The 25192-nt window shown below is 44.3% G+C and overlaps 1 protein-coding gene across 4 annotated transcripts in view; it reads right to left on the reverse strand.

Moving 5' to 3' along the window:
- Positions 1-1593: 1593 nt before the first annotated feature.
- Positions 1594-25192, reverse strand: part of hecw2a (HECT, C2 and WW domain containing E3 ubiquitin protein ligase 2a) — a 599390-nt gene continuing 575791 nt past the window's right edge. For 3 of the 4 annotated variants that reach the window (XM_070875901.1, XM_070875903.1, XM_070875904.1), the window contains one exon: positions 1594-3964. In XM_070875901.1, coding sequence (XP_070732002.1) covers positions 3853-3964 — 112 coding nt within the window. In that variant the 3' untranslated portion in view covers positions 1594-3852. Of the gene's footprint in view, positions 3965-4647; positions 4762-25192 lie in introns of all 4 variants that reach the window. The other variant, XM_070875902.1, reaches the window with a different exon arrangement.

Raw genomic sequence — 25192 nt, forward strand, 5'->3', positions numbered from 1 at the left:
GATGAATACACTTCCTAAAGTTTATAGAACAAAATATTAAAAAACTATAACAGATGTGTAACCAGAACTTTTATCACTTCTCTGACATACCTCTCTGATTACAAAAAAATTACATTTTACCTCGATAAAATTATTTGAAGGAAAACTACCGTATACAAAGTGCTAGAAGCTAGCACCACTGACCGAACAGATCTGATGCACCCTGAGAAATTAGGTACACTGCAAATTCTCAGGCTGTACAATCCAAATTCAGCTCAGTCATAGCTCTGTGCAAAAATGTGAATCCAAGGCCAGGCTTTTGGGAGCGGCTTGGCCTTCACGTGTTTTTTCTTAAACTTGTTTAATCCATAATTTTTGAAATTAGAAATTTCAGTTACTGTCAAAAAATAGAATATGGAAATATTTTCAGAAAACATTTTGAGCAATTTGTGGGAACAAAGTGGCCAGATTGTGCAGAATGGCAAGTTTACACACGCAGAACCCATTATAAATGTGAACAGAAGGTGTATGCAGATTCAATAGTTTTTAGTCAGTCAGAGATAAATGGATATAGCTTAGCGTAGAAGTTCTGAACTATTCATTATCAATTATAATGAGACCCTAGCTAAACTTAAATTAATGTAAAAATATGTTCTGTTACTCCTGCTATTTTGCTGTTCTATTGTTTAATAAATTTATTTGACAGTTAAGATCTAAAATAGCATCTAGGGTGTAATTTTCATTTTTGGTGCAGGTTATACATTTGGTGCAGGTTATACATCTCACACAAAATTCCTTAAAATCAATTGCAAAACAAGCTGCTGATCCACAACTATCAGTTGCTAGAGTAATCTATAAAAGGGGTCTCTCTTTGTTATCCCGAACACGCCGAAAGTTACCTAGATTTCAGGGCAAGTAAAGTCCCTAGAATATAGGCACTTAGGGCTCATGAATAAGAGCCCTGAAACACACAAGCCAAAAATATCTAGAGTAAAAAAGGGTAATAATAGAAATCCAAAAACATTCTGGGTTTGATCAATATACACTAATAAAAATACTCTGTAAAATTGAGTTCTGAGTGTGGGGAGGGTGGGCCTGGGGAGAGGGAGGGAGAGTTTAAGGTCTGTTTTTATAATGGCAGCAGATATCAGTCAAATAACTCACTGGTGCTTTGCACACAAGCAGGTTATGAAGGTCTTCCTTTACAAATTAGTATATCGGTTGTAGTTTTTCTGGAGACAGTGTTGATTGTTATCTAAGTGGCTCTTAAGAACACAGTATGTGGAGTGGGTGAGTCAATGCACTGAATTATATACTGCAGCGAATTATCAGAATGAGAAAATATCAAATTTGATAAATTTTATCCAAACAAACTTACCAACGAATAATCCAGTGTATAACCTGAACAAAGTGTGGTCAGAAGTTAATATTTAATGTAAAAATTCTGTTTTGCAATAAACAAAATCTTTTTTTAATATTCACTGTTGTTTCTATGAATCTTTATTTCCAATTAATGATTTTTAAATGATGCAGCATGGTTTTAAATAAAATATATACATTATGAAAATAAAACAAAGTAATTCATATTTTGATACATTAAAAACATTTTCTTTCCATTAAATCATAGTTGACAAAAACTTAACAATAATCTTAAATGTTTTCAGCATAGTTAATAACAATTGTGTACACATTTCTGCATAATCCCAATAGACTGATTCAAACTGTGACATGAAGCAGAACACTAACTTGCAAATATGGCTATGACACATTTCCATTGGTTTGTGTTGTATTAGCCATGTGTGTTATATATTCATTTATAATATGAACTTGGGTGTCAAACAAAATTGAATTTTTTAAACACCATATAAAATGGGACAAGAGTACCAGAAATGTCAATGTTTATGCCATGACCAGAGCTAAATATTCTCTTCATGTCAAGAAAATTGACATCCATGCAATGTCTTTTACATTATTCAGTTATGTGTATGGATATTTCAGCACCAACCCTATCCTATATAACAATAAGTCAATGGTCAGCTCACACATCAGTGGATAAGAAAAAGATGTTACTATTAGTTTTGTATATTGGCAAGAAATTCTTAAAAAATGATGCAACATCCAAATCAAAAAATTGAACACTATTGTCCACATGATCCATTGTATCAATATGTGCTAAGGTGTGGTTCGATAATAGATATACAGGAGTTGAAACTTTGTACCCAGAAGGTATGGATCTAGCCGAGTTTGCATTCGCACAATGGTTAAAACAATATAAATTTAAAATCAAATGTTAATATTTTAGACTAGAATCCATTTTTCTTCAAATCATTGCAATGCTTAAAGTGTAGACTTTGAGCTGTAGAAGATTAACCAGAATTTTTGAATTCACGAGCACTGTTGATCTGAAGTAGCACACATTAACTGAGTATATTCTGTTTTCAAATGTTAGCAGTAATATAAAAGAACAAAAACTGCTGGAATTTTACATGGATAATAAGTCCTAGAAAACAGAGTATTTTTACATCAGTAAGTTTTACTTATCGCTCCAAAGGCAATGTTTTTTTCATGTAAATTCATTGCCACTGTTAATAGCGTACCATTCAATATTTAAAATTAAATTTCCTTGGTTAAAATAAGTCTTCAACTGCCTTCGCTCAAATGCTGTAAAAATAATCTGTTTTATAGTAATTTGAACTCTATTTCTTTATCACGGAAATGCTGTTAACAAGATTTAAGTTTGCATAGAGCAGATATGTCTGATCTACTATTGGAAAGCTATTTATTCTGCCTTGTTTGAGAGGGAGGTAATTTTTTAAAACAAGCCAAGACATATTTTTTGTATGCAGTCCTATTGCTCAAGGCATAATATAAGAGATCTGAAAAATAGTTTCAATAATTCTGTGTATGATTATACCATCGTACCTACTTTATATGAACGGTGCAATTTTATCCCTTTTTACTTTGGTAAATTCATTGTAATTTAAAAAAAGTTTATTTTCTTGTTTTTGAAAACTTTGTATAAAATAAAAAATGGCATCAATCTTTTTGATGCCCTGGAGCAGATAACCTAAACAAATTTGATTAGAACAAGCACAAAGAGTGAACTGCGAGACATCTCCCTCAAATCCAACAAGGTTTGGATAGTTTAACGATTATATAGGAATTGTACAGAATTTATTAAAAAGATTAAATAAAACTGAATTGCACAACTGTTGGCACTTTTATTGCACCAAAGTAACAATGGAGCTGTAATTCTAGACATTTCCATACTTTGTGATTGTATACCATGCAATAACAGGTATATAAAGACCATTATTTTCATTAACAAGTACATCTGTTTTCTGCTTAGAGCTTTAGAAGCTATAGATATACCACTGAGTTAAAAAAAAAACATAAACCTAACTCTTCAGGTGTTGAAGTATGAAAACAAATATCATCCATTTTCATAGTATTTTCACAGTCATTCCGAAGTAGCATTGACCTGTCTCTGTGCAAGCCTTGGTCGTTTCTGAAATGCTTTTCTTTACAAAAGCATATTTAATGTTATACTCGACAGAATAGCCAAATACTGTGTATGAGGTGACCACTGTGCAAGGTTTCGGTTTCTTCCCTTCACTTCTCATACCAGACACACAATAATTTAGCAGAATGTGTACAGTGATTGTCTGCACTCAGTAATCTTGCTTCATCTTCTGCATGCATACTAACTCACCAGTAGGTCCTGTAAGTCTATGAAGAACAATTCTTGGTTAATCCAAATCCCGCAAGGAATTCACCAAAGTGTGTCTGCTGCTGTCATCATACCCTCCACTTCCAGGAGGTCCAGGAGAAAAATCCAGTAGAAGAAATATGCTTCCATTTCAGCACATCTTGTTACTCCAGTCCAAAAGTGCTGGTCTCTTCCACAGCAGTGAGCATCTTCTCATACAACATAGAGAAGGATGGGTATGGAGGGAGATCGAGCCGGTTGAAACAGGTATGAGCCCTGCAAAACCAACAAAAATGTTGCTGTTGTTATGTCCCACCATCTTAAGCAGTACAATAGTTAGCTTGATAATAATAGCAGTTCAGGCAACAAGGATTATCATATAAAGGAATTATTTGAATTAGTTCATACAAACTGATTTCATAATGGTGTATATGTGTTACAGTCCATGTAAATCAGATGGAAAAGTAACATAAAATCCAGATAAACAATACCCACCAGATGTTTATAAGTAAAGTAAGACTGAACATTTGATGTATTTTGTTCATAAGAAAGAAATTTGCATTTAGTTGGCACCTTTCATGACCGCAGAACATCCCCAAGTGCTTTAAAGCCAATGAAATACTTTTAAAGTGTAGACACTGTTATAATACTCACATCCTGAGTTGTCAGCATTGTGCAAATCCAAAGTGTTTAGTTGCACATCAACCATGCACCTAAAACATCAACTTGTACCAAAACTTAAACATAGCTAAAGCAAGTTGTGTCCATCACATGGAAATGATCTGAAAGCGACAATCTCACATAGGAAAGGATAGACATTGGCTGGAGCATTAATGCAGCTCTGCAAGATAAGATAAACTTTTACCGTAAAAGCAAAATCTGTTATCCTGCTGTAACGTCATTCATCTTTTAATAATCGAATAAAAATGATGATCTTAGCTGATCATTAAAAATCATACCGATGGTGGGAGGCTAGTGAGTCTCTTTGCATGTGTTTGAGTGTCCTGTGTGGAACCCAGCCTTTCCCAACTTCACAATGATGCAAGAAGTGAAAATGTGGATCCTAGTTACTTCTGTGAAAATAGAGCAAATAGTGTATTCTTCAATTCAGTATGTATGTGGCATATTTTAATCCTGCAAATATAGCTGCTGTACATTTCCACTGAGGTACAGTATTGGCCCTCTGTCTTTTTACTTCCTAGTTTTATTTTCCTACTTCTAACCGTGTGCTACCTGACTGCAAACGTGAGTATCATTTCCATAGTTTTCTTTTGCTTTCTCTTGCTGGATAGTGAAAGCAAAAGAACATTATGGAAGTGGGGCTTTCCCATTATCTATAGAGACAGCAAAATCACACTCTATAGATGTGATAAAGAGCTTCCATTACCACTATGAAACCTGGAATAACTTAACATCCATTGTATTATTTCCACTTCCTTTCAATTCCAGCGAGAAAAAGCAAAAGGAAATTACAAAGCCATGATTTACAACATAGTGAAGTCACTTTCAACATAAACTACTTACCCTTTGTGAGACTTCCACATATGTAGCTTCAAAAACATCATCTACCCATTATGCTAAATATTGCATTAGATTACCACACCACTCCAAATACATCCAGCCATGGTTGACACTAAATATATATTCATTCAGTCAGAGATTAAACACCGCCTCTTGAGGTGTCTACTGTTCATGGTCCATGTCTCTGAGCCATACAGGAGGGCGGGTATTACTACAGCTCTGTAGACCATGAGCTTGGTGGCAGTTTTGAGGGCCTGATCTTCAAACACTCTTTTCCTCAGGCGGCCGAAGGCTGCACTGGCGCACTGGAGGCAGTGTTGAATCTAGTCGTCAATGTCTGCTCTTGTTGATAAGAGGCTCCCGAGGTATGGGAAATGGTCCACATTATCCAGGGCAGCGCCGCGGATCTTGATGACTTGGGGGCAGTGCTGTGCGGCGAGGACAGGCTGGTGGAGGACCTTTGTCTTACGGATGTTTAGCGTAAGGCCCATGCTTTTGTGTGCCTCAGTAAATACGTCGACAGTAAATATATTCATCAGCAATGTTTTAATGTCATTAGAATATTTTACTGTTGATGTGCAGTGAGAGGATAACTTGATAAGTGCATTATTTATAACACTACACAATTTGGCAAAATATTTGTTTAAAGCAGGAACTATTAAAGTTGAAAATTAAAAATTCTCTCTCAATGGTCACAAAGATGTGAGCCAAAGGGACATCTCTGGCCACAAACTAATTAGAAGTCAAGCTCCGCTTTTTCTGACAGTTTAATTACACAAAATAAATTAAAGCAGTTGGCACCTTTCGCTTGCCAGTGTAATTTATAAAGTTCTTTGTGGAAGTCATTTAATACATGGGATTAGGATCAGCTTAAACTATTAAAAAAAGGCCTATTAACATTGTTATTTTAATGATATGATCACAGCTTTTAGGTAGATTGGTGTCTGTTTAAGATCAATGTCAGAAGATTTAGTTAAAAATATACTTTAAGTACTCTAACACGTATAGCATTCAATAAATGAATCAATTTCTGATATAAATTATGTCTGACATTTTCAGCAAATAAACATGCAGAATGTCCAAGATAATTTTGAATTAATGCACTTTAAAAAAAAAAAAATCCTATCATATCACATTGACAGTAATGGAATTCATCTGATTCATAGAGTATCTTCAAATAAAAATGCATCTGCATGGTTGCCTTTCAATTCTGTTAATTATTTTTTCAGGAATATACACAGGATTTACTTCCAACTTTCCATTACTGTAAAGTCACTGACAATCTAGCATCAGTCCTGTTTCAATTTGTAAGAAATTCTACATTTTATTTTTAATATGAATTTGTACCTAGGTTAAGTAGTGTAGTAAATTCTACACTGGGCTTCTGTTAGTAGTACTTTGAAGCAAATTATTTTTTGTCTTTGCCTGCAAGGGAAGTGAGGAACACACAAACCCTGCCTAAAGCGTAAATGTCAGCCCCAAAGGGGGCTGACTCACTTCTGTTTATATTAATTCCGTGCAGAAAATTAACTGTCAGGACAAAATTATTTAATTCGTTTCCTCAAGCAATGTACGTGGAACTTGGCAGTGTAAGTGTCAGGTCTATAATAGCTGCCCCAATTTGGCAGGGGGAAAGAAGAGTCTAACAAGATTGCACTGTCTGGAAGGTTTAAAGATCTGCTTGAAATCAGGTACAGAAGGCAGCTGTTATCTCTTCAAAGTCTAGCTTGATTGACAGTTCTACACTCCGAGATCTCCTGACATACATGTACCATAGCCTTTAGCCAGTTAAGATTCTACTAGACTTTGAAGAACTAACAGCAGGATGCTTAGACCTTACATATGGCATATGTCAGTTACAGAATTCTGATTAAAAGATTCCAAGAATCTGGAAACAATTCATTGTTAGATTCCAAAAGCAAATTATAGTAAGTATGAAATTTAAGTGTTTTATTATGGTCTCGTCTGCTGTTGACTTATTCTTGCTTCTATGTAATCTTAATTCTTACAATAAATTACAGAGAGAAGTTTCCACTTAGATGTAAAGATGATGTTTCCACTTGTGGGGGGTGTCCAAAACTAGGGGCCTTAAATAAGATAGTTGCGAACAAATGGCTCTATTTGAGGAACAGCAAGGACGTTCTCCCTGTGTCCTGGTTAAGATTTATCCCTCATCCAAACACCTAAGAACATAAGAATTAGGAGCAGGAGGAGGCCACACGGCCCTTCGAGCCTGCTCCGCCATTCAATAAGATCAGGCTGATCTTCGACCTCAACTCCACATCCCTTGATTCTCCTAGAGTCCAAAAATCTATCTATCTCAGCCGTGAATAATCTAAACGACTCCGCGTCCACAGCACTTTAGACTCAATTTTCCCCAGTTATTTGCACCATTTTTTTGTCGTGTGCCGCTTTTTTTGGCTATTATTTAAAAATCCAAGTTTCCCTAAAGATTGTCAGTGTAACTCAGTTAGTTACGATTTTTTTAGGTTTGTTTTTTTTTATACCTCATTGGGGGCGTAACCTGCCACCCGTGCCAATTCTGACCATTTAAGCAAGTTTGGCCAGCTCTGATTTACTCCAATTTTCCTTAGGACTGCGTATGTGACCGCTGTGGAAAAACCTTCTAGGCAGTTAAGAAAATCGGCGCAGGTACGGAAATCAGCGCAGCAGATGCACTTCCAGGACCCGGACAGCAGCAGCAGAGAGGGTGAAGCCTTTGGTCCAGAGTTAGGAGCAGATACCGGCACCGGCAGGAGAGGAAAGCCTTTCGGCCAGAGTTAGGAGCGGGTACCGGGAGGCCGTTTGGCCTGGGATAGTAGCGGGTACCAGTATCGGGAGGCCCTACTGCCTGGCATAATAGCGGTTACCGGGAGGGGAAGGCCCATCGGCTTAGGATAGTAGCGATTACCGGGAGGGGGAGGCCCTTCAGCCAGGGATAGGGGAGGGGGAGATAGACTTTTGTTGTAAACACTTTAATAATTTAATGGTGGCAAGTTGCTGCAATGTGTAAGGTGCTTGTGTAGGTTGCTGTGAGCTGGCTGTTGTATGTGTCACTTTCCAGCCTCAGCCCACAGTGCGTCCCTGGTTACTGTGGCAACCCAATCTTTTTGGCGTGATCTTAGGCTCCACCCCTAAAGCTAAAGGATAGGCTAGGTGGTGCCAAAATCAACAATTCAAACGGGGAAACTTGGATGATTGTTTTTTGACGTAGTTGGGGCCCCAAAAAAACGGGCGTAACTCTTCAAGTACGCCAAAAAACAGCTTTGAGGAAAATTGAGCCCTTTGTCTTTGCCTGTAAGGGAAGTGAGGAATACACAAACCCTGCCTGGAGCGTAGGTGCCAGCCCCATAGGGGACTAACTCACTTCTGTTTATATTAATTCCGTGCAGAAAATTAACCATCAGGACAAAATTATTTAATTTGTTTCCTCAGGCAATGCATGTTTATATTAATTTCATGCAGAAAATTAACCGACAGGACAAAATTATTCACAGTGCTCTGAGTGAAGAAATTCCTCCTCATCTCAGTCTTAAATGGCTGACGCCTTAACCTGAGACTATGTCCCCTAGTTCTCGACTCTCCAGCCAGGGGAATCAACCTTTCAGCATCTACCGTCATTCCCCCTCAGAATATTATGGGGTCAAAATTCAGTTTCTTATGCCACCCGTTACCGCTGGAAAGGGGTGGCTAATGGGCAGCTAAGTACTTACCGTCGCTGGCGACCAGGTTCCAGGGCTGTTGTCAAATTTAGCTGGGTGGGTGGGAGCGGTGGCAAGACGTACTGCTGTGCGCTCAACCGCCACCCACATGGTGACGTCATCAAGCATGCAACATGCCCTTGCCGCCGCCAATGCGATATTTGGCGAGTATGGTGGCCTTACCGGCAGCCTGAGAAAGGCGGTTGGACAACGGGGATCCCGGGGTGGTAGCATCCAGGGATCAAGGTAAGTGTTTATTTTTTTTAGCATTTAGCTATTAATGGGATCAGTGAGGAAGTGTGGGTAAAGGAAAGCATGGGAAACTTTTTTTTTAAAACCTCACATGCCGGTAGCCTACGGTCACGAAATTCAGTCGACCTCCTGAGCTGCCGCTCTGTTGGCACCCAAGGATGAGCGTGCAGTGCCACTTTTAGCGCTGCTCTCTCATCTTTGGGTGGAAAATCTGAATTTTGCAGTTTGAGACGGCACCTACCGCCTGTAGGTATCGCCGGTGACACCACCTCAAAAACAGCGAGACCGAATTTCAACCCCTATATGTTTCAATGAGATCACCTCTCTTTCTTCTAAACTTCAGAGAGTATAGGCCCATTCTACTCAATGTCTCCTCATAGGACAACCCTTTGATCCCAGGAATCAATCTAGTGAACCTTTGTTGCACTGCCTCCAAGACATGTATATTCTTCCTCAGATAAGGAGATCAAAACTGCACAGTACTCCAGGTGTGGTCTCACCAAAACCCTGTACAATTGTAGTAAGACTTCCTTTCTCTTGCACTCTAACCCTCTTGCAATGAAGGTCAACAAGCTATTTGCCTTCCTAATTGCTTGCTGTACCTGCATGCTACTTTCTGTGTTTCCTATACGAGCACACCTAAATCTCTCTGAACACCAACATCTAATAGTTCCTCACCATTTTAAAAATATTGTTTTTCTATTCTTCCTGTAAAAGTGAATAGCCTCACATGTCCCCACATTATACTCCATCTGCCCACTCATTGAAACATATAAAATTCTTACAGGGCTTGACAGGGTAGATGCAGATGTTTACTCTGGCTGGAGAGTCGAGAACCAGGGGTCACAGTCTCAGAATAAGGGGTCGGCCATTTAGTACTGAGATGAGGAGAAACTTCTTCAATCAGAGGGTGGTGAATCTTTGGAATTCTCTACCCCAGAGGGCTGTGGAGGCTTACTCTTTGAATATATTCAAGATGGAGATTGCTAGATTTTTGAATATTAAGGGAATCAAGGGATATGAGCACAGTGCAGGAAAGTTGAGTTGAGGCAGAAGATCAGCCATGATCTTACTGAATGACGGAGCAGGTTCAAGGGGCTGAATGGCCTACACCTGCTCCTAATTCTTATGTTCACTTAACACTACTATAACAGATTACCTGGTCATTTGTCTCATTGCTGTTTGGGAGACTTTGTTATGCACATACCAGCTGCTTTGCTTGCCCACGTTACAAGAGTGAATACGCTTCAAGAGTACTTCATTGGCTATGAAGCGCTTTGGGATGTCCCAAGGATGTGAAAGGTGCTATATGATGATGATAAAGATACAATCTTTATTTCCTTCTACATTCATGGGAACCTAATATTGGAGTTCAGCAACAATGGATATTGAAATTGCTATATTTTGTATCTAAAGCCCAATATGTTCAGCAAAGATTTCTTCCTAAATGTTCACTTTTGATATTTCCACTTGGCATGATGGGTACATGAACATGTGTGGGTTATCATGTGTCCATATCCTGGGCTTACAACGAGTTTTAGAATTGCTGAAAAATCCAAGCAACCTGACTCTAATCTGACAGCTATTCACTCAAACACAAAGCAGTCTCAGTTTGGTATATGCAGTATAACTGAAGTCTTATACAGGACTATGCGGTGGATATATCTGCAACTACCAATTAGGTAAAGATTAGATTTTGCAGTAATTAGAAATATCCATATTGAACTAAAATATTTCTCTTTATAGTTACATTTGTGTTTCAGATTTAATTTCCACCCCCCCCACACCGCAGTTTTTCCAGATGCCACATTAGGCATCATGTTGTCAGTGCTACTGTCACTGCATGACGCCAACATATTATGATTTTAAAAATGATTTAAAATAAGGAATAAAATAATCTCATCCCTGATCAAATCAATTTGCAACCAAATGCACTTTAGAAATCTTCCTAACCAGAAATCTTTCTATCCAGAGAAACCAGTAAACTCATTCAACAATGTTGACAGCACTCATTCTCCAATGGAGAAATTGGCAGGAGCAGTACAGAAAAAGATATGATCATTAGCATATTCATTCCATTTACACATGGGGAAAAAAATCAAATTATAGGTTAAATTAAAATGTAATTATTTTCACTAAATTAAATTAAAAAGTATCAAGAATATTGAACTTGCAAAATAACTAAGGTTATTGAAGCCAAGTGTAGTGCGCTACTGCTATCTGACAGACCAGCTGATTCCTCACAGACGAATGAACAAACCTAGCACCATCTATATATAGCTCAGTAGTCAGTACCACACCACATGGTGCGTTTAGCTACTGAGCTGCCGGGGAACAGCGTCGGCCATGGTATCTTAGTCAGACTTTGACAGGAAAGACACCAGGTAACGCCTGCATGTTTCTAAGGAGCCACAAAAGAATGGCATCAGCAGATCTTTTGCTGGCCAGAGAAATGTGTGCAGCAGGTGGGGAGGTGGTGGGGGGGGGGGGGGGGGAGGGCATAAGTGGGGACCTAAAGAGGGGAGAAAGTGTGAAAACAAATATAAAAATAGCCTTACTTTCAGCTCTCTGATTCTCAGTTCTACAGATAACAGTCTGGTGTAAATACATCAATTCATTTTACCAGACATTCCTCATAAGTGTTTACATTTAGCCAGAGAAAAACATAGTCACCAATTGTGGATTGGTAGGTAAAAAGCTTGGGGTGCTAACTTTTGAAATCTAGAAAAAGTAGTGCCAGGCGCTAATGATTTTCTTCTCCCATGAAATTCAGCACTAACCACTTCTCTTAGGGCACTAAAGTGCGGGAGCGGGGCGGTATTGGCAGAGTGCTAAACAATGTGAAGTGCATTGCTAAACGGCACTGAAGTTCGCAGGTGTTGCTAAATTCACCGCCTCGGTCGCTAACTCCTTAGTCGCCCCCGTCCCCCCACCCCCACCTCAAGCGCGAACAGGAGGCACTAAGCAGCCGAATTTCTCCCCCCAAGACTTAAGCCCCAATTATGAGAGTTAGGCAATACTGCACCAGGGGACTGGTGCTCTCAAATTTTAAATCAAAGTTCACACCTTAATTTGGCTACGAGACAGACATAAACAAAGCATTCCCAGAGAGCTTGGCCTGTAGCACACATAGGCAGAGAACACAAGGGGCCCGAAATTCATCAGGACATAAGGTCCGCCCATTTCTCGGCAGTATTCTGGCGGTATGTTGTTTAAAACTGCCAGAATATCGCCGAGACCGAAGAGCGCTAGTTTGGTGGAATTCTTTTCGGTGGTATGAGAGTGGTGTGCAGCGGGTGGTATGCAATATTATAGTCAATCAAGATCGACTTTCTTGTCGATGGACGGTGCGGCACTGCACTGTGCAAATTTTTTTTTTGCTTTTATTTCACAATGCTTTTGCCCCACGATTTTGGTGGTCAGGGGTCACCTACGCATGCGCAGAGAGTTGAATTCGAGGGAGAGTGAGAGAAGGAGCAGCAAGGTATTCGAGGGTCAGTTGGTTTAATCAGAGATTCCAGAGTCAAAAAAATTATCAAATAAGAATTATACAATATCAACAACAATAATACATATTTTATAAATCAAAAATCCTAATAAATATATATATATAATGGAAATGCTGAAAAAGAACTCGAAATGCAGGAACATCAAGAAGGATGGGAGGTTGAGGGCACCCGCCTTCGACGAGACAGAGCTACCGGCCCTGCTGGAGAATATTACAGAGAGATAGTCTGATTTAACGAAGGGTGGTCATGGAAAGCCCACCCCGCCCCCCCCCAAAGGAGTACAACAGAATACGGAACGAGATCGGGGAGGCTGTGTCCTCCCATAAGTACAATGGTATACACAGGAGAAAGGTGTTGTAAGAGGGGGAACGACCTGGTGAGGGTAGCAAAAGTAATGATTTTATTTATGCACCCCCATGTGCCATGTAAATGTAGGTTCAGTGTCACATGGATGATATTTATCCCAAGATTACGGCGATGTATTTGTGCTTTCAGGCAATGACGAGGATCAACGCTGTATATATGTGTGTGTGTGTGTGTGTGTGTGTGTGTGTAAACCTGTGTGTCTGCGATGTTAAATGGGTTGAAGATTTTTACTTTCATTTATTTTACTTTCTGCAGAAGACATCTGCAATAGCGGATCAGCGGGAGAGGACCTCCAACGCAAGAACCATTGACAGAGATTGAAATCCGTGCCCTGTCGCTGGTCGGGGACAGCAACCGTGCCACCACCGGCATTGGAGCTGACCCACGCACACAGGTTGGTCAGTTTAATGCAAACCCCAGTCTGTGTTAATGTCATGTCATGCATTGTAACTGTAATCTTGGCCTCATGTAATGTAATCTAAGTTTATTGCACTGTCATTTTGGGTTCATGTGATGTTCTTGGTATTGGGGGTAATGTGTTGATGTGGATAGAGAACTGCTTGGCAGACAGGAAGCAAAGAGTAGGAATAAACGGGTCCTTTTCAGAATGGCAGGCAGTGACTAGTGGGGTACCGCAAGGTTCAGTGCTGGAACCACAGCTATTTACAATATACATTAATGATTTAGACGAAGGAATTGAATGTAATATCTCCTAGTTTGCAGATGACACTAGGTGTGAGCTGTGAGGAGGATGCTAATAGGCTGCAGGGTGACTTGAACAGGTTAGGTGAGTGGGCAAATGCATGGCAGATACAGTATAATGCAGATAAATGTGAAGTTATCCACTTTGGTGGCAAAAACAGGAAGGCAGAATATTATCTGAATGGTGACAGATTAGGAAAAGGGGAGGTGCAACGAGACCTGGGTGTCATGGTACATTAGACATTGAAGGGTGGCATGCAGGTACAGCAGGCGGTGAAGAAGGTAAATGGCATGCTGGCCTTCATAGCGAGAGGATTTGAGTATAGAAGCAGGGAGGTCTTACTACAGTTGTACAGGGCCTTGGTGAGGCCACACCTTGAATATTGTGTACAGTTTTGGTCTCCTAATCTGAGGAAGGACATTCTTGCTATTGAGGGAGTGCAGCGAAGGTTCACCAGACTGATTCCCGGGATGGCAGGACTGACATGAAGAAAGACTGGATCGACTAAGCTTATATTCACTGGAATTTACTAGAATGAGAGGGGATCTCATAGAAACATATAAAATTCTGACGGGATTGGACAGGTTAGATGCAGGAAGAATGTTCTCGATGTTGGGGAAGTCCAGAACCAGGGGCCACAGTCTAAGGATAAGGTGTAAGCCATTTAGGACCAAGATGAGGAGAAACTTCTTCATTCAGAGAGTTATGAGCATGTGGAATTCTCTACCACAGAAAATTGTTGAGGCCAGTTTGTTAAATATATTCAAAAGGGAGTTAGATGTGGCCCTTATGGCTAAAGGGATCAAGGGATATGGAGGGAAAGCAGGAATGGGATGATCAGCCATGATCATATTGAATGGTGGTGCAGGCTCGAATGGCCTACTCCTACACCTATTTTCTATGTTCTGCAATGTTGGGGGCATGTCACAGAATGCATATGCATGAATGTATTGTCTGTCTGTGATATGTAATGCAGTAATGCAGCAGTGGTGGACATTTAAGTAAGATTGCGCTACGTCACTGTACCCTGACCCTTCCCTGCTGCCAAGCATTTTTAAATGTTGTTTTGTACTTCCAGACTCGGAGGATGCAGACCAGACCACCGCAGAGAGACCAGACAACAGACCCACTGCCTCTATCTCTGGCATCACGCAGCCCTCTCCTGACTTCACCTCTGCCAGAGATGAAGAAGAGGAAGAGCAGCAGATCCTTGAGCTGGTGGAGATAGGGGTGGAGACGGAGGAGGATACAGCAGTTCCATGTGGGCCAGCTGAAACATCCTCCACCACCGACTCTCTATTCAGAGGATTACCCCATGCCTTCTCTGATTCTGCGGGACCAAGCAGTGCGCAGCAGCGCACCCCCAGTGTTTCAGCGCCTTTGCCGCAGAGGTTGGTGCACGACAGATAAGCGCATACCAGGACATGGTGCGTCTGTCACAGGCCAGCGTCTCTAGAGGTCGAGAGCTGATCAAGGCCATGGCTATGATAGCTGGAAACATCGCGGCGCTATCAGAACGACAGACAGGGGATATGTTGCGACTGATCACCGCAATGCAGCATACTGCCGACTCCGTCGATGCCATGCAGCAATCGACAAGATCGGGACATGGTGTGGACTGCCCCAGTGCCATAGTAGTCAGGTTGACAGCACCCGAGGATGGGGAGCTGCCAGCAGATTCCAGCCCTGAAGCCGTGCCTTCCAGATCACGAGCTTCTCCTGAGGTCCCATTCATTGTGTCTGCAATGTCTGACCCCCAATGACAGCTACAGCACGCGGGGTGCACTTCTTCCAGCCAGCTTGGTACTACCACGGGGAGGTCGGGCCCAAGAGCAGTGGGAAAGGGAAGGTCGGGAGTAAGAAAGGGGGGAGTGAGTCCGAAGGGTGGTGGAGGACGTGGTGGAGGACAGTAAAGGTTGCTTTTGTTGTGTATCTGTAAAGCATGCACTCCCATATTCCGCCAGCAGGGAGCTCATCCCCTGAAGTCCCAAGGGATCCCAGCATCCCTTGGGAGCACTGTTTATAAGCCGGCCCCGAAGGCCTGTTCCTCATTCTGGAGTGTCTTATTAAAGACTGAGGTTACTGTTACATTAACCTCCCTGTGTGCAGTCTCATCTGTGTTAGGAACACAATAACTGGCGACGACAATACGAATCCAACGTAAAGATGCAGCAAACTGTGGGCATCCTGGAGAAGTTCTCGGAGGGTGAGGACTGGGAAGCCTATGTTGAACGGCTAGTCCAGTACTTTGTAGCCAACGAGCTGGACGGAGAAGGAAGGGCTGCAAAAAGGAGAGCGGTCCTCCTCACAGTCTGCGGGGCATCGACCTACACCCTCATGAAGAATCTTCTGGCTCCGGTGAAACCCACAGATAAGTTGTATGAGGAGCTGTGTACACTGGTTCGGGAGCATCTTAACCCAAGGGAGAGCGTGCTGATGGCGAGGTATCGGTTCTACATGTGCCAGCGATCTGAAGGTCAGGAAGTGGCGAGTTACGTCGCCGAGCTAAGGCGACTTGCAGGACAATGTGAGTTTGATGGCTACCTGGAGCAAATGCTCAGAGACTTTTTTGTACAGGGCATTGGCCACGAGACCATCCTACGAAAACATTTGATTGTAGAGACACCGACCCTCAGTAAGGCCATTGCGATAGCATAGGCATTTATGTCCACCAGTAATAACACCAAAAAAATCTCTCAGCACACAAGTGCTAGCAATGTTCATAAATTAACTGGAACTGTGTTTGCGAGCAGAAATGTACAGGGCAGAACCCACGAGTCTGCAACAGCCAGCAGGCCTCAGGTGACCCAGATGACTCAGAGTCCCCAACAAAGGATGAATGCAAGGCAATTCACAACTTGTTGCGTTGTGGAGGCTTCCATTCAGCCTATTCATGCCGCTTCAAAAGGTATGTTTGCAAGAGCTGTGGAACCCTGGGGCACCTCCAACGAGCTTGCAAACGAGCTGCAAGCTCTGCAAAACCTGCTAACCACCACGTGGCAGAGGAAGATCGGTCCATGGTGGATCAAAGCAATTTCGAGCCTGAGAGGGAGGAGGCAGATGCTGAAGTACACGGGGTGCACACATTTTCGACAAAATGTCCACCTATAATGCTAAACATAAAATTGAATGGCTTACCGGTAGCTATGGAACTGGAAACTGGCGTTAGCCAATCCATCATGAGTAAAAAGATGTTTGAGAGACTGTGGTGCAAGAATGCATTCAGACCAGCCCTGAGCCCCATCCACACGAAACTGAGAACGTACACCAAAGAGCTTATCACTGTCCTGGGCAGCGCCATGGACACGGTCACCTACGAGGGCACGGTGCATGAACTGCCACTCTGGATTGTCCCGGGCGATTGGCCCCACACTGCTTGGAAGGAGCTGGCTGGGCAAAATCCGCTGGAACTGGGATGACATCTGAGCACGATCACATGTCGATGAGGCCTCATGTACCCAGGTTCTCAACAAATTTCCTTCCCTTTTTGAGCCAAGCATTGAAAACTTTTCCGGGGCGAAGGTGCGGATCCACTTGATCCCAGAGGCACGACCCATTCAGCACAAGGCATGAGCGGTACCTCACATGATGAGGGAGAGAGTGGAAATCGAGCTGGACAGGCTGGAATGCGAGGGCATTATCTCCCCAGTGGAATTCTGCGAGTGGGCCAGCCTGATTGTTCCAGTACTCAAAAGTGATGGCACGGTCAGGATTTGCGGCGATTATTAAGTAACTATTAATCGTTTCTCACTACAGGACCAATACCCGCTACCTAAGGCAGACGACCTATTTGCGACGCTGGCAGGAGGCAAGACATTCACCAAGCTCGACCTGACTTCGGCCGACATGATGCAGGAGCTGGAGGAGTGTTAGAAGGGCCTCACCTGCATCAACACGCACAAGGGACTGTTCATCTACAACAGATGCACGTTTGGAATTCGGTCGTCTGCAGCGATCTTCCAGAGAAACATGGAGAGCCTACTCAAGTCGGTACCACACACGGTGGTCTTTCAGGACGACATATTGGTCACGGGTCGGGACACCGCCGAGCACCTACAAAACCTGGAGGAGGTCCTCCAGCGACTGGATCACGTAGGGCTGCAGCTGAAGAGGTCGAAATGCATCTTCATGGCAACAGAAGTGGAGTTTTTGGGTAGAAAGATCGCGGCAGACGGCATTCGGCCTACAGACACCAAGAGAGAGGCTATCAGGAACGCGCCCAGGCCACAGAACGTCACGGAGCTGCGGTCGTTCCTGGGACGACTCAACTATTTTGGTAACTTCCCACTGGGGTTAAGCACCCTTTTAGAGCCCCTACATGTGTTCTTGCGCAAAGGTGAGAACTGGGTATGGGGAAAAAAACAAGTAATTGCTTTTGAGAAAGCCAGAAACATTTTATGCTCCAACAAGCTGCTTGTATTGCATAACCCGTGTAAAAGACTTGTGCTAGCATGTGATGCATCGTCGTACGGAGTCGGGTGTGTATTACAACAAGCTAACATTGCGGGGAAGTTGCAACTTGTCGCCAATGCTTCCAGGAGCTTCTCAAAGGCCGACAGGGCCTACAGCATGATTGAGAAAGAGGCATTAGCGTGTGTGTTCGGGGTAAAGAAAATGCATTAGTACCTGTTTGGCCTCAAATTTGAGCTGGAAACCGATCACAAGCCCCTCGCATCCCTGTTCGCTAAAAACAAAGGGATAAATACTAATGCCTCAGCCTGCATACAAAGATGGGCATTCGCGCTATCAGCGTACAACTATACCATCCGCCACAGGCCAGGCACCGAGAACTGTGCGGATGCTCTGTTGGCTACCATTGCCCACCACGGGGGCGGAAATGGCGCAGCCTGCAAACTTGTTGATGGTGGCGCAGCCCACAGACTTGTTGATGGTCATGGAAACGTTTGAAAAAATGATAAATCACCTGTCACGGCCCACCAGATTAGGACTTGGACCAGCCAAGATCCTCTGCTGTCCCTAGTAAAAAAACTGTGTACTGCATGGGAACTGGGCCAGCATCCCGGTTGGCTCTTGCATTTAAATCAAGCCGTTCCAGCGGCGAAAGGACCAGCTGTCCATTCAGGCAGACTGCCTGTTGTGGGGTAACTGCGTAGTGCTACTAAAAAAAGGTCAGGGAGAATGTTCATCTCGGATCTCTACAGCACATACCCAGATATAGTAATGATGAAAGCGATAACCAGATCCCACGTGTGGTGGCCCGGTATCGACAATGCAGTGTATGTGCTCAGTTGAGCAACGTGCCCAGAGAGGCACCACAAAGTTTGTGGTCCTGGCCCTCCAGACCACGGTCGAGGATCCATGTCGACTATGCAGGCCCGTTTCTCGGTAAAATGTTCCTGGTGGTGGTGGATGCTTTTTCAAAATGGATTGAACGTGAAATAATGTCGGGAAACACCACCACCGCCACCATTGAAAGCCTGAGGGCCATGTTTGCTACCCATGGCCTACCTGACATACTGGTCAGTGACAACGGGCCATGTTTCACCAGTGTCGAATTTAAAGAATTCATGACCCGCAATGGGATCAAACATGTCACCTCGGCCCCATTTAAAGTAGCCTCCAATGGGCAGGCAGAGCGGGCAGCACAAACTATCAGAGCCTTAAACGTGTCACAGAAGGCTCACTCCAAACCCACCTGTCCCGAGTACTGCTGAGCTACCGCACGAGACCCCACTCGCTCACAGGGGTGCTCCCGGCTGAGCTACTCATGAAAAGTTCACTTAAAACCAGACTCTCGCTGGTTCACCCCAACCTGCATGATCAGGTAGAGAGCAGGCAGCAGCAACAAAATGTAAACGATGGTCGAGCCACTGTGTCACGGGAAATTGATCTGAATGACCCTGTGTATGTGCTAAACTATGGACATGGTCCCAAGTGGATCGCAGGCACGGTGATAGCTAAAGACGGGAACAGGGTGTTTGTGGTCAAACTAGTCAGTGGACAAATTTGCAGAAAGTACCTGGACCAAACGAGGCTGCAGTTCACAGACTGCCCTGAACAACCCACAGCAGACACCACCTTTTTCAAGCCCACAACACACACCCAAAGGATCAACGACACCACCCCGGACCAGGAAACCGAAGCCATCACGCCCAACAGCCCAGCAAGGCCAGGCTCACCCAGCAGCCCTGCAGGGCCAACAACACGCCAGCCCAGTGAGGGCACAACCAACACACCAGAACAGACATTTGTACCGAAGCGGTCCACCAGGGAAAGAAAGGCTCCCGACCGCCTCACCTTGTAAATAGTTTTTACTTTGGCTTTGGGGGGGGGGGGGGGAAGAGGGAAGTAGTGTTGTGTATCTGTAAAGCATGCACTCCCATGTTCCGCCACCAGGGAGTTTATCCCCTGAAGTCCCAAGGGATCCCAGCATCCCTTGGGAGCACTGTATATAAGCTGGCCGCTAAGGCCTGTTCGTCACTCTGGAGTGTCTTATTAAAGACTGAGGTCACTGTTACTTTAACCTCCCTGTGTGCAGACTCATCTGTGTTAAGAACACAATAGCTTTGTTGTAATAAAGTGTTCATTGTTCATTTAAAATAGTTGAAGTTTGATTTTTAAAAGTTTATTTCAAGTTGTTCAAAGTTATAGTTATACGTTTTACAAAGTTTTACAATTGTTGTATATTTTTAACATTTTTACATAAATGTTTCAATTGAATTTAAGCACTCTTGTACAGTGTCAAACTTTTGGGGTAACAGTCATCAGGGTCCCAAATTGCAGCTCTCCACATTCAAGCAAAGCGTTCATTGATGAGCTGACGTAACAATTTTGTAGTGGCATACGTGCCCTCGGCTGTGGTGTTGGAGGGGTGGTGCCTTGGGTTCATCTGGAAGCTCCTCCTCATTCTCCTCCCCCTCATTTTCCTCCTCTTCCTCCTCCGTCTCCTGCACTCTCTCCTCAGGTAGTCCCCAGTCCTCTGTGGCCATTCCTGTCCCCGCATGATTGCTAAATTATGCAACATGCAGCACATCACTATGAACTGAACAACCTGCTCAGGTTGGTATTGCAGCCTGCCTCCTGAGTGGTCCAAGCATCGAAAGCACTGCTTCAGCACTCCAATTGTCTTTTCGATAATATTATGTGTGGCTATATGGTTCTGATCTTTGCTCGGCTTCTGTCTGAGGGTTCCACAGGGGTGTCAAGAGTCAGGTGGCGAGGCCATACCCTTTGTCCCCCAGCATCCAGCATTTACCTTGTGGCTCAGACTTCAACGTGTCAGACACAGTGCACATGTGTGCATCCTGGATGCTCCCTGGAAAGTAGGTATTCACTGCCATTATACGCTGCGTATAGTCACAGACGAGCTGCACTTTGAGGGAGTGGAATCCCTTACAGTTTCGGTACACCCCCGCCTTCTCTAGTGGCGCTCGCATGGCAATATGGGTACAGTCAACAGCACCCTGCACCTTGGGGAAGCTGGCAATGCGTGCAAATCCCAAAACCCTCTCCCTTTGTGCCTCCCTGGTCATTGGGAAGTTTATAAATTCCATCCGACATACATGTTACCTCTTGAATGCAGCGATGAGTAGCGTGCTGAGAAATACAACATATGTCCCCAACTGATGCCTGAAAAGAGCCGCATGCATAAAAGGAAAGTGCCGCAGTCACCTTCATCTCGACAGAGAGTGCAGTAATGTTGGTGGTACTGGGCTGCAGGTCTGCCTTAATTGTAAAGTCCTGACTCTGCAGTACAGACTTACACGAGGCACATGCTGAAGTCAAGGTCACTCTGGACCTGCACCTTTATTTCACAGCTCTTGAGTGCCTCACTTGCCTGAGACCTGCCTTTATATACCTGTGTGGAACAGGTATGCAGTGTCTCCTGCAAGTGCACCCCTGGTGGTAAAGTATGCTTGTGGTTACAGGTCATATCTAGTTACAGTCATGTATGGCATGGTAAGATAGTTATATACAGTCGTGTGAGATATATGACATCACCCTCCCCCCAAGGTCTTATTGCCTTTTATAGATTCAGTCTCTCAGGTGGTCTACGCTCTCGCGTGGAGCGTTTTAGTTGTGGTTCAGTTGTTTGCCTTGGTGCCTATTTTTCTTTCGGTGTGATTGCTGGCATCTCGCCTGGGCTGTCTGTTTCGTTCAGTATGATTGCTGGTATCTCGCCTGGGCTGTCTGTTGAGACTGCCCTTTCCTCAGATTGTTCCCTCTGTCTGTCCACCAGGTGTGGTGTAAGTTCCACATTGTAGTCTGCCTCTGGTTCTGCAGTGTTGTTGGTGAATCTACTTTTTACTTGGTCTACATGCCTCCGGCAGGTTTGGCCATTGTCCATTTGTACAACCAGTAGCCTATTTCCTTCCTTGTCTGTTACTGTCCCTGCAAGCCGTTTGGGACCCCTGCCATAGTTTAGCACAAACACTTTGTCCCCTATCTCATTCCACCTCCCCCTCGAATTTCGGTCATGGTACTCAGTTAGCTTCCGGCGCTTTGCCTCAACAATTTCATGCATGTCTGGGAGGATTAACGAGAGCCTAGTCTTTAAGGTCCGTTTCATCAACAGTTGTGCGGGGGGGAACCCCAGTCAACGAATGCGGACGAGATCTGTATGCCAGCAGCAGTTGCGACAGGCGGCTCTGCAGCGTGGGACCTTGGATTTTTAGCATACCTTGTTTAACGATTTGCACTGCTCGCTCCGCCTGGCCATTGGAGGCCGGCTTGAATGGTGCCGTCTTAACGTGATTTATGCCGTGGTCAACTATAAAATCTTGAAATTCTGCGCTGGTGAAGCACGGACCGTTATCACTAACCAATATGTCAGGAATTCCGTGCGTTGCAATCATGGTTCTAAGACTCTCCACAGTGGTGGAGGTGGTGCTCGAGTTTGAAATGGTGCACTCGATCCACTTTGAAAATGCATCAACGACTACGAGGAATATTTTGCCCATGAATGGGCCCGCATAGTCTACATGCACCCGCGACCATGGTTTGGTGGGCCAGGGGCTTAGGGGGGCTCCCTGGGGGCATTACGGAGTTGTGCACAAATGGTGCACCGCCACACGCAGAGATCCAAGTCCGCGTCAATGCCAGGCCACCAGACGTGGGATCTGGCTATGGCCTTCATAAGGATGATCCCCGGGTGCTCATGGTGGAGCTCCCGGACAAACGCCTCTCTGCCTCGCAAGGGCATAACTACTTGGCTGCCCCACATCAGGCAGTCTGTCTGTAGTGATAGTTCATGCATGCGCCTATGGAAAGGTTTGATCTCCTCGGGGCAGGCATCGCAAGCTCTGCCCAGTCACCAGTTAAAACACATCTTTTGACTAAGGATAACGTGGGGTCACTGGTCGTCCAGACTCTGATTTGGCGAGCTGCCATGGACGAACCTGTGGATTCAAAGGCATTGATTGCCATGACCATCTCACAGTCCTGTTCGTCGAACCCTTCCGTGGTCGCCAGGGGTAGCCTGCTAAGCGCGTCGGCACAGTTGTCTGTGCCTGGTCTGTGCCTTATTGTGTAGTCGTAAGACACCAGCATGAGTGCCCACCGCTGAATGCGCGCCGAGGCGTTGACGTTTATTGTCTTGCACTCGGATAGCAGGGACGTGAGAGGTTTGTGGTCGGTTTCCGACGCGAACTTGGCCCCGAAAAGGTATTGGTGCATCTTTTTGACACCGTACACGCACGCGAGCGCCTCCTTCTCAACCATACCGTACCAGCGTTTCGCCCGCGAAAGTGACCTGGAGGCATAAGCAATGGGTTGTAATTTACCCGCATCATTGACATACTGTAAAACGCACCCGACCCTGTACGCTGACGCATCACATGTAAGAACTAGCTTTTTACCTGGGTCAAAAAAGGCTAAAACACTAATGGAACATAGAAAGTTGCATGTCTTATTGAAGGCGCGTTCTTGGGCGTCCCCCCCAAAACCAGTCGCATCCCTTTCTGAGTAGCACGTGGAGAGGCTCCAGCAGCGTGCTCAAGTTCTGCATAAAGTTCCCAAAGTAATTGAGTAGCCCGAGAAAGGCACGCAGTTCCGAGACATTCCGGGGCCTGGGTGCCAAACGAATTGCTTCGGTTTTGGATTCTGTTGGGCGGATTCCATCAGCGGCAATCCTTCTGCCCAAAAATTCAATCTCGGGCGCGAGAAACAGATACTTGGATTTCTTAACTCTTAGGCCTACCCGATCCAATCGACTTAGTACTTCTTCCAAGTTGCGAAGATGGGAGTCAGTGTCCCTGCCCGTGATGAGTATGTCATCTTGAAACACAACCGTCTCCGAGATGGACTTGAGCAAACTCTCCATGTTGCGCTGGACTATAGCAGCTGCCGACCTGATGCCGAATGGGCATCGATTGTACATAAAAAGGCCTCGTTGTGTGTTGATGGTGTTGAACAGCTTCGACTCTTCGGTCAGTTCTTGCGTCATATACGCAGATGTGAGATCCAGTTTCAAGAAAAGTTTTCCTCCAGCCAATGTGGCAAATAGGTCCTCCGCTCTGGGCAGCGGGTATTGGTCCTGTAGGGAGACTCTGTTTATGGTAGACTTGTAATCCTCACAGATTCATACGGATCCATCAGGCTTCATGACGGAGACGATGGGACTTGCCAGTTGCTAAATTATACGGGTGAGATAATGCCTTCCCGCAGAAGCCAGTCCAGTTCGTGTTCAATCTTTTCCCTCATCACATAAGGCACAGCTTTAGCTTTGTGATGGACCGGTCTGGCATCCTATGTGATGTAGATTTTAACTTTAGCCCCTTTGTAGGTGCCCACAGCTGGCTGAAAGAGATGTTCAAAACGACTTAGAACTGTTGAGCAGGAGGTCCGTTCCTCTGATGCCATGGCGTGAACATCATCCCATTTCCAATTTAGTTTTGCCAGCCAGCTTCTCCCCAACAGTGCTGGGAGATCTCCGGGGACAATCCACAGGGGAAGTCGGTTCACCGTCCCTTTGTTTGTGACTGAGAGCATGGCGCTGCCAAGGACTGAGACGATTTCTTTGGTATAGGTCCTTAGTTTGGTGTCGATCCTTGTAAGTTTTGGTCTGTTGCTTTTGTGCGGCCAGTGCTGCTGCCTCTAGGGTCAAGTTCTTGGTCTCTATAAGCTTTCGCAATATGCCTGCGTGGCTTATTACTTCAATAAAAAAGTCTCTCAGTACTTCTCTCCTTAGTTCATCGGAGAACTCACATAAACTAGCCAGCCATCGAAGTTCCGCCACAAAGTCGGGTATGCTCTGGCCCACACAGCGGCTGTCATTGTAGGACCTGTGTCTGGCCATGTGTAGGCTGCTCGCTGGCTTCAGGTGGTCTCTCACTAGTGTGTTCAACTCCTCAAACGACTTGCTTGCTGGTTTCTTGGGTGCTAGCAGGTCCTTCTTTCAGGCGTATATTTTTGAGCCACAGCTGGTCAAGAGATGGGCTCTTCTCTTATCATTGCCCAACCAGTCTTTGGTTACAAAACTTTGCTGGAGCCT

This window comes from Pristiophorus japonicus, chromosome 3, assembly GCF_044704955.1.
Source record: "Pristiophorus japonicus isolate sPriJap1 chromosome 3, sPriJap1.hap1, whole genome shotgun sequence".
NCBI lineage: Eukaryota > Metazoa > Chordata > Chondrichthyes > Pristiophoridae > Pristiophorus > Pristiophorus japonicus.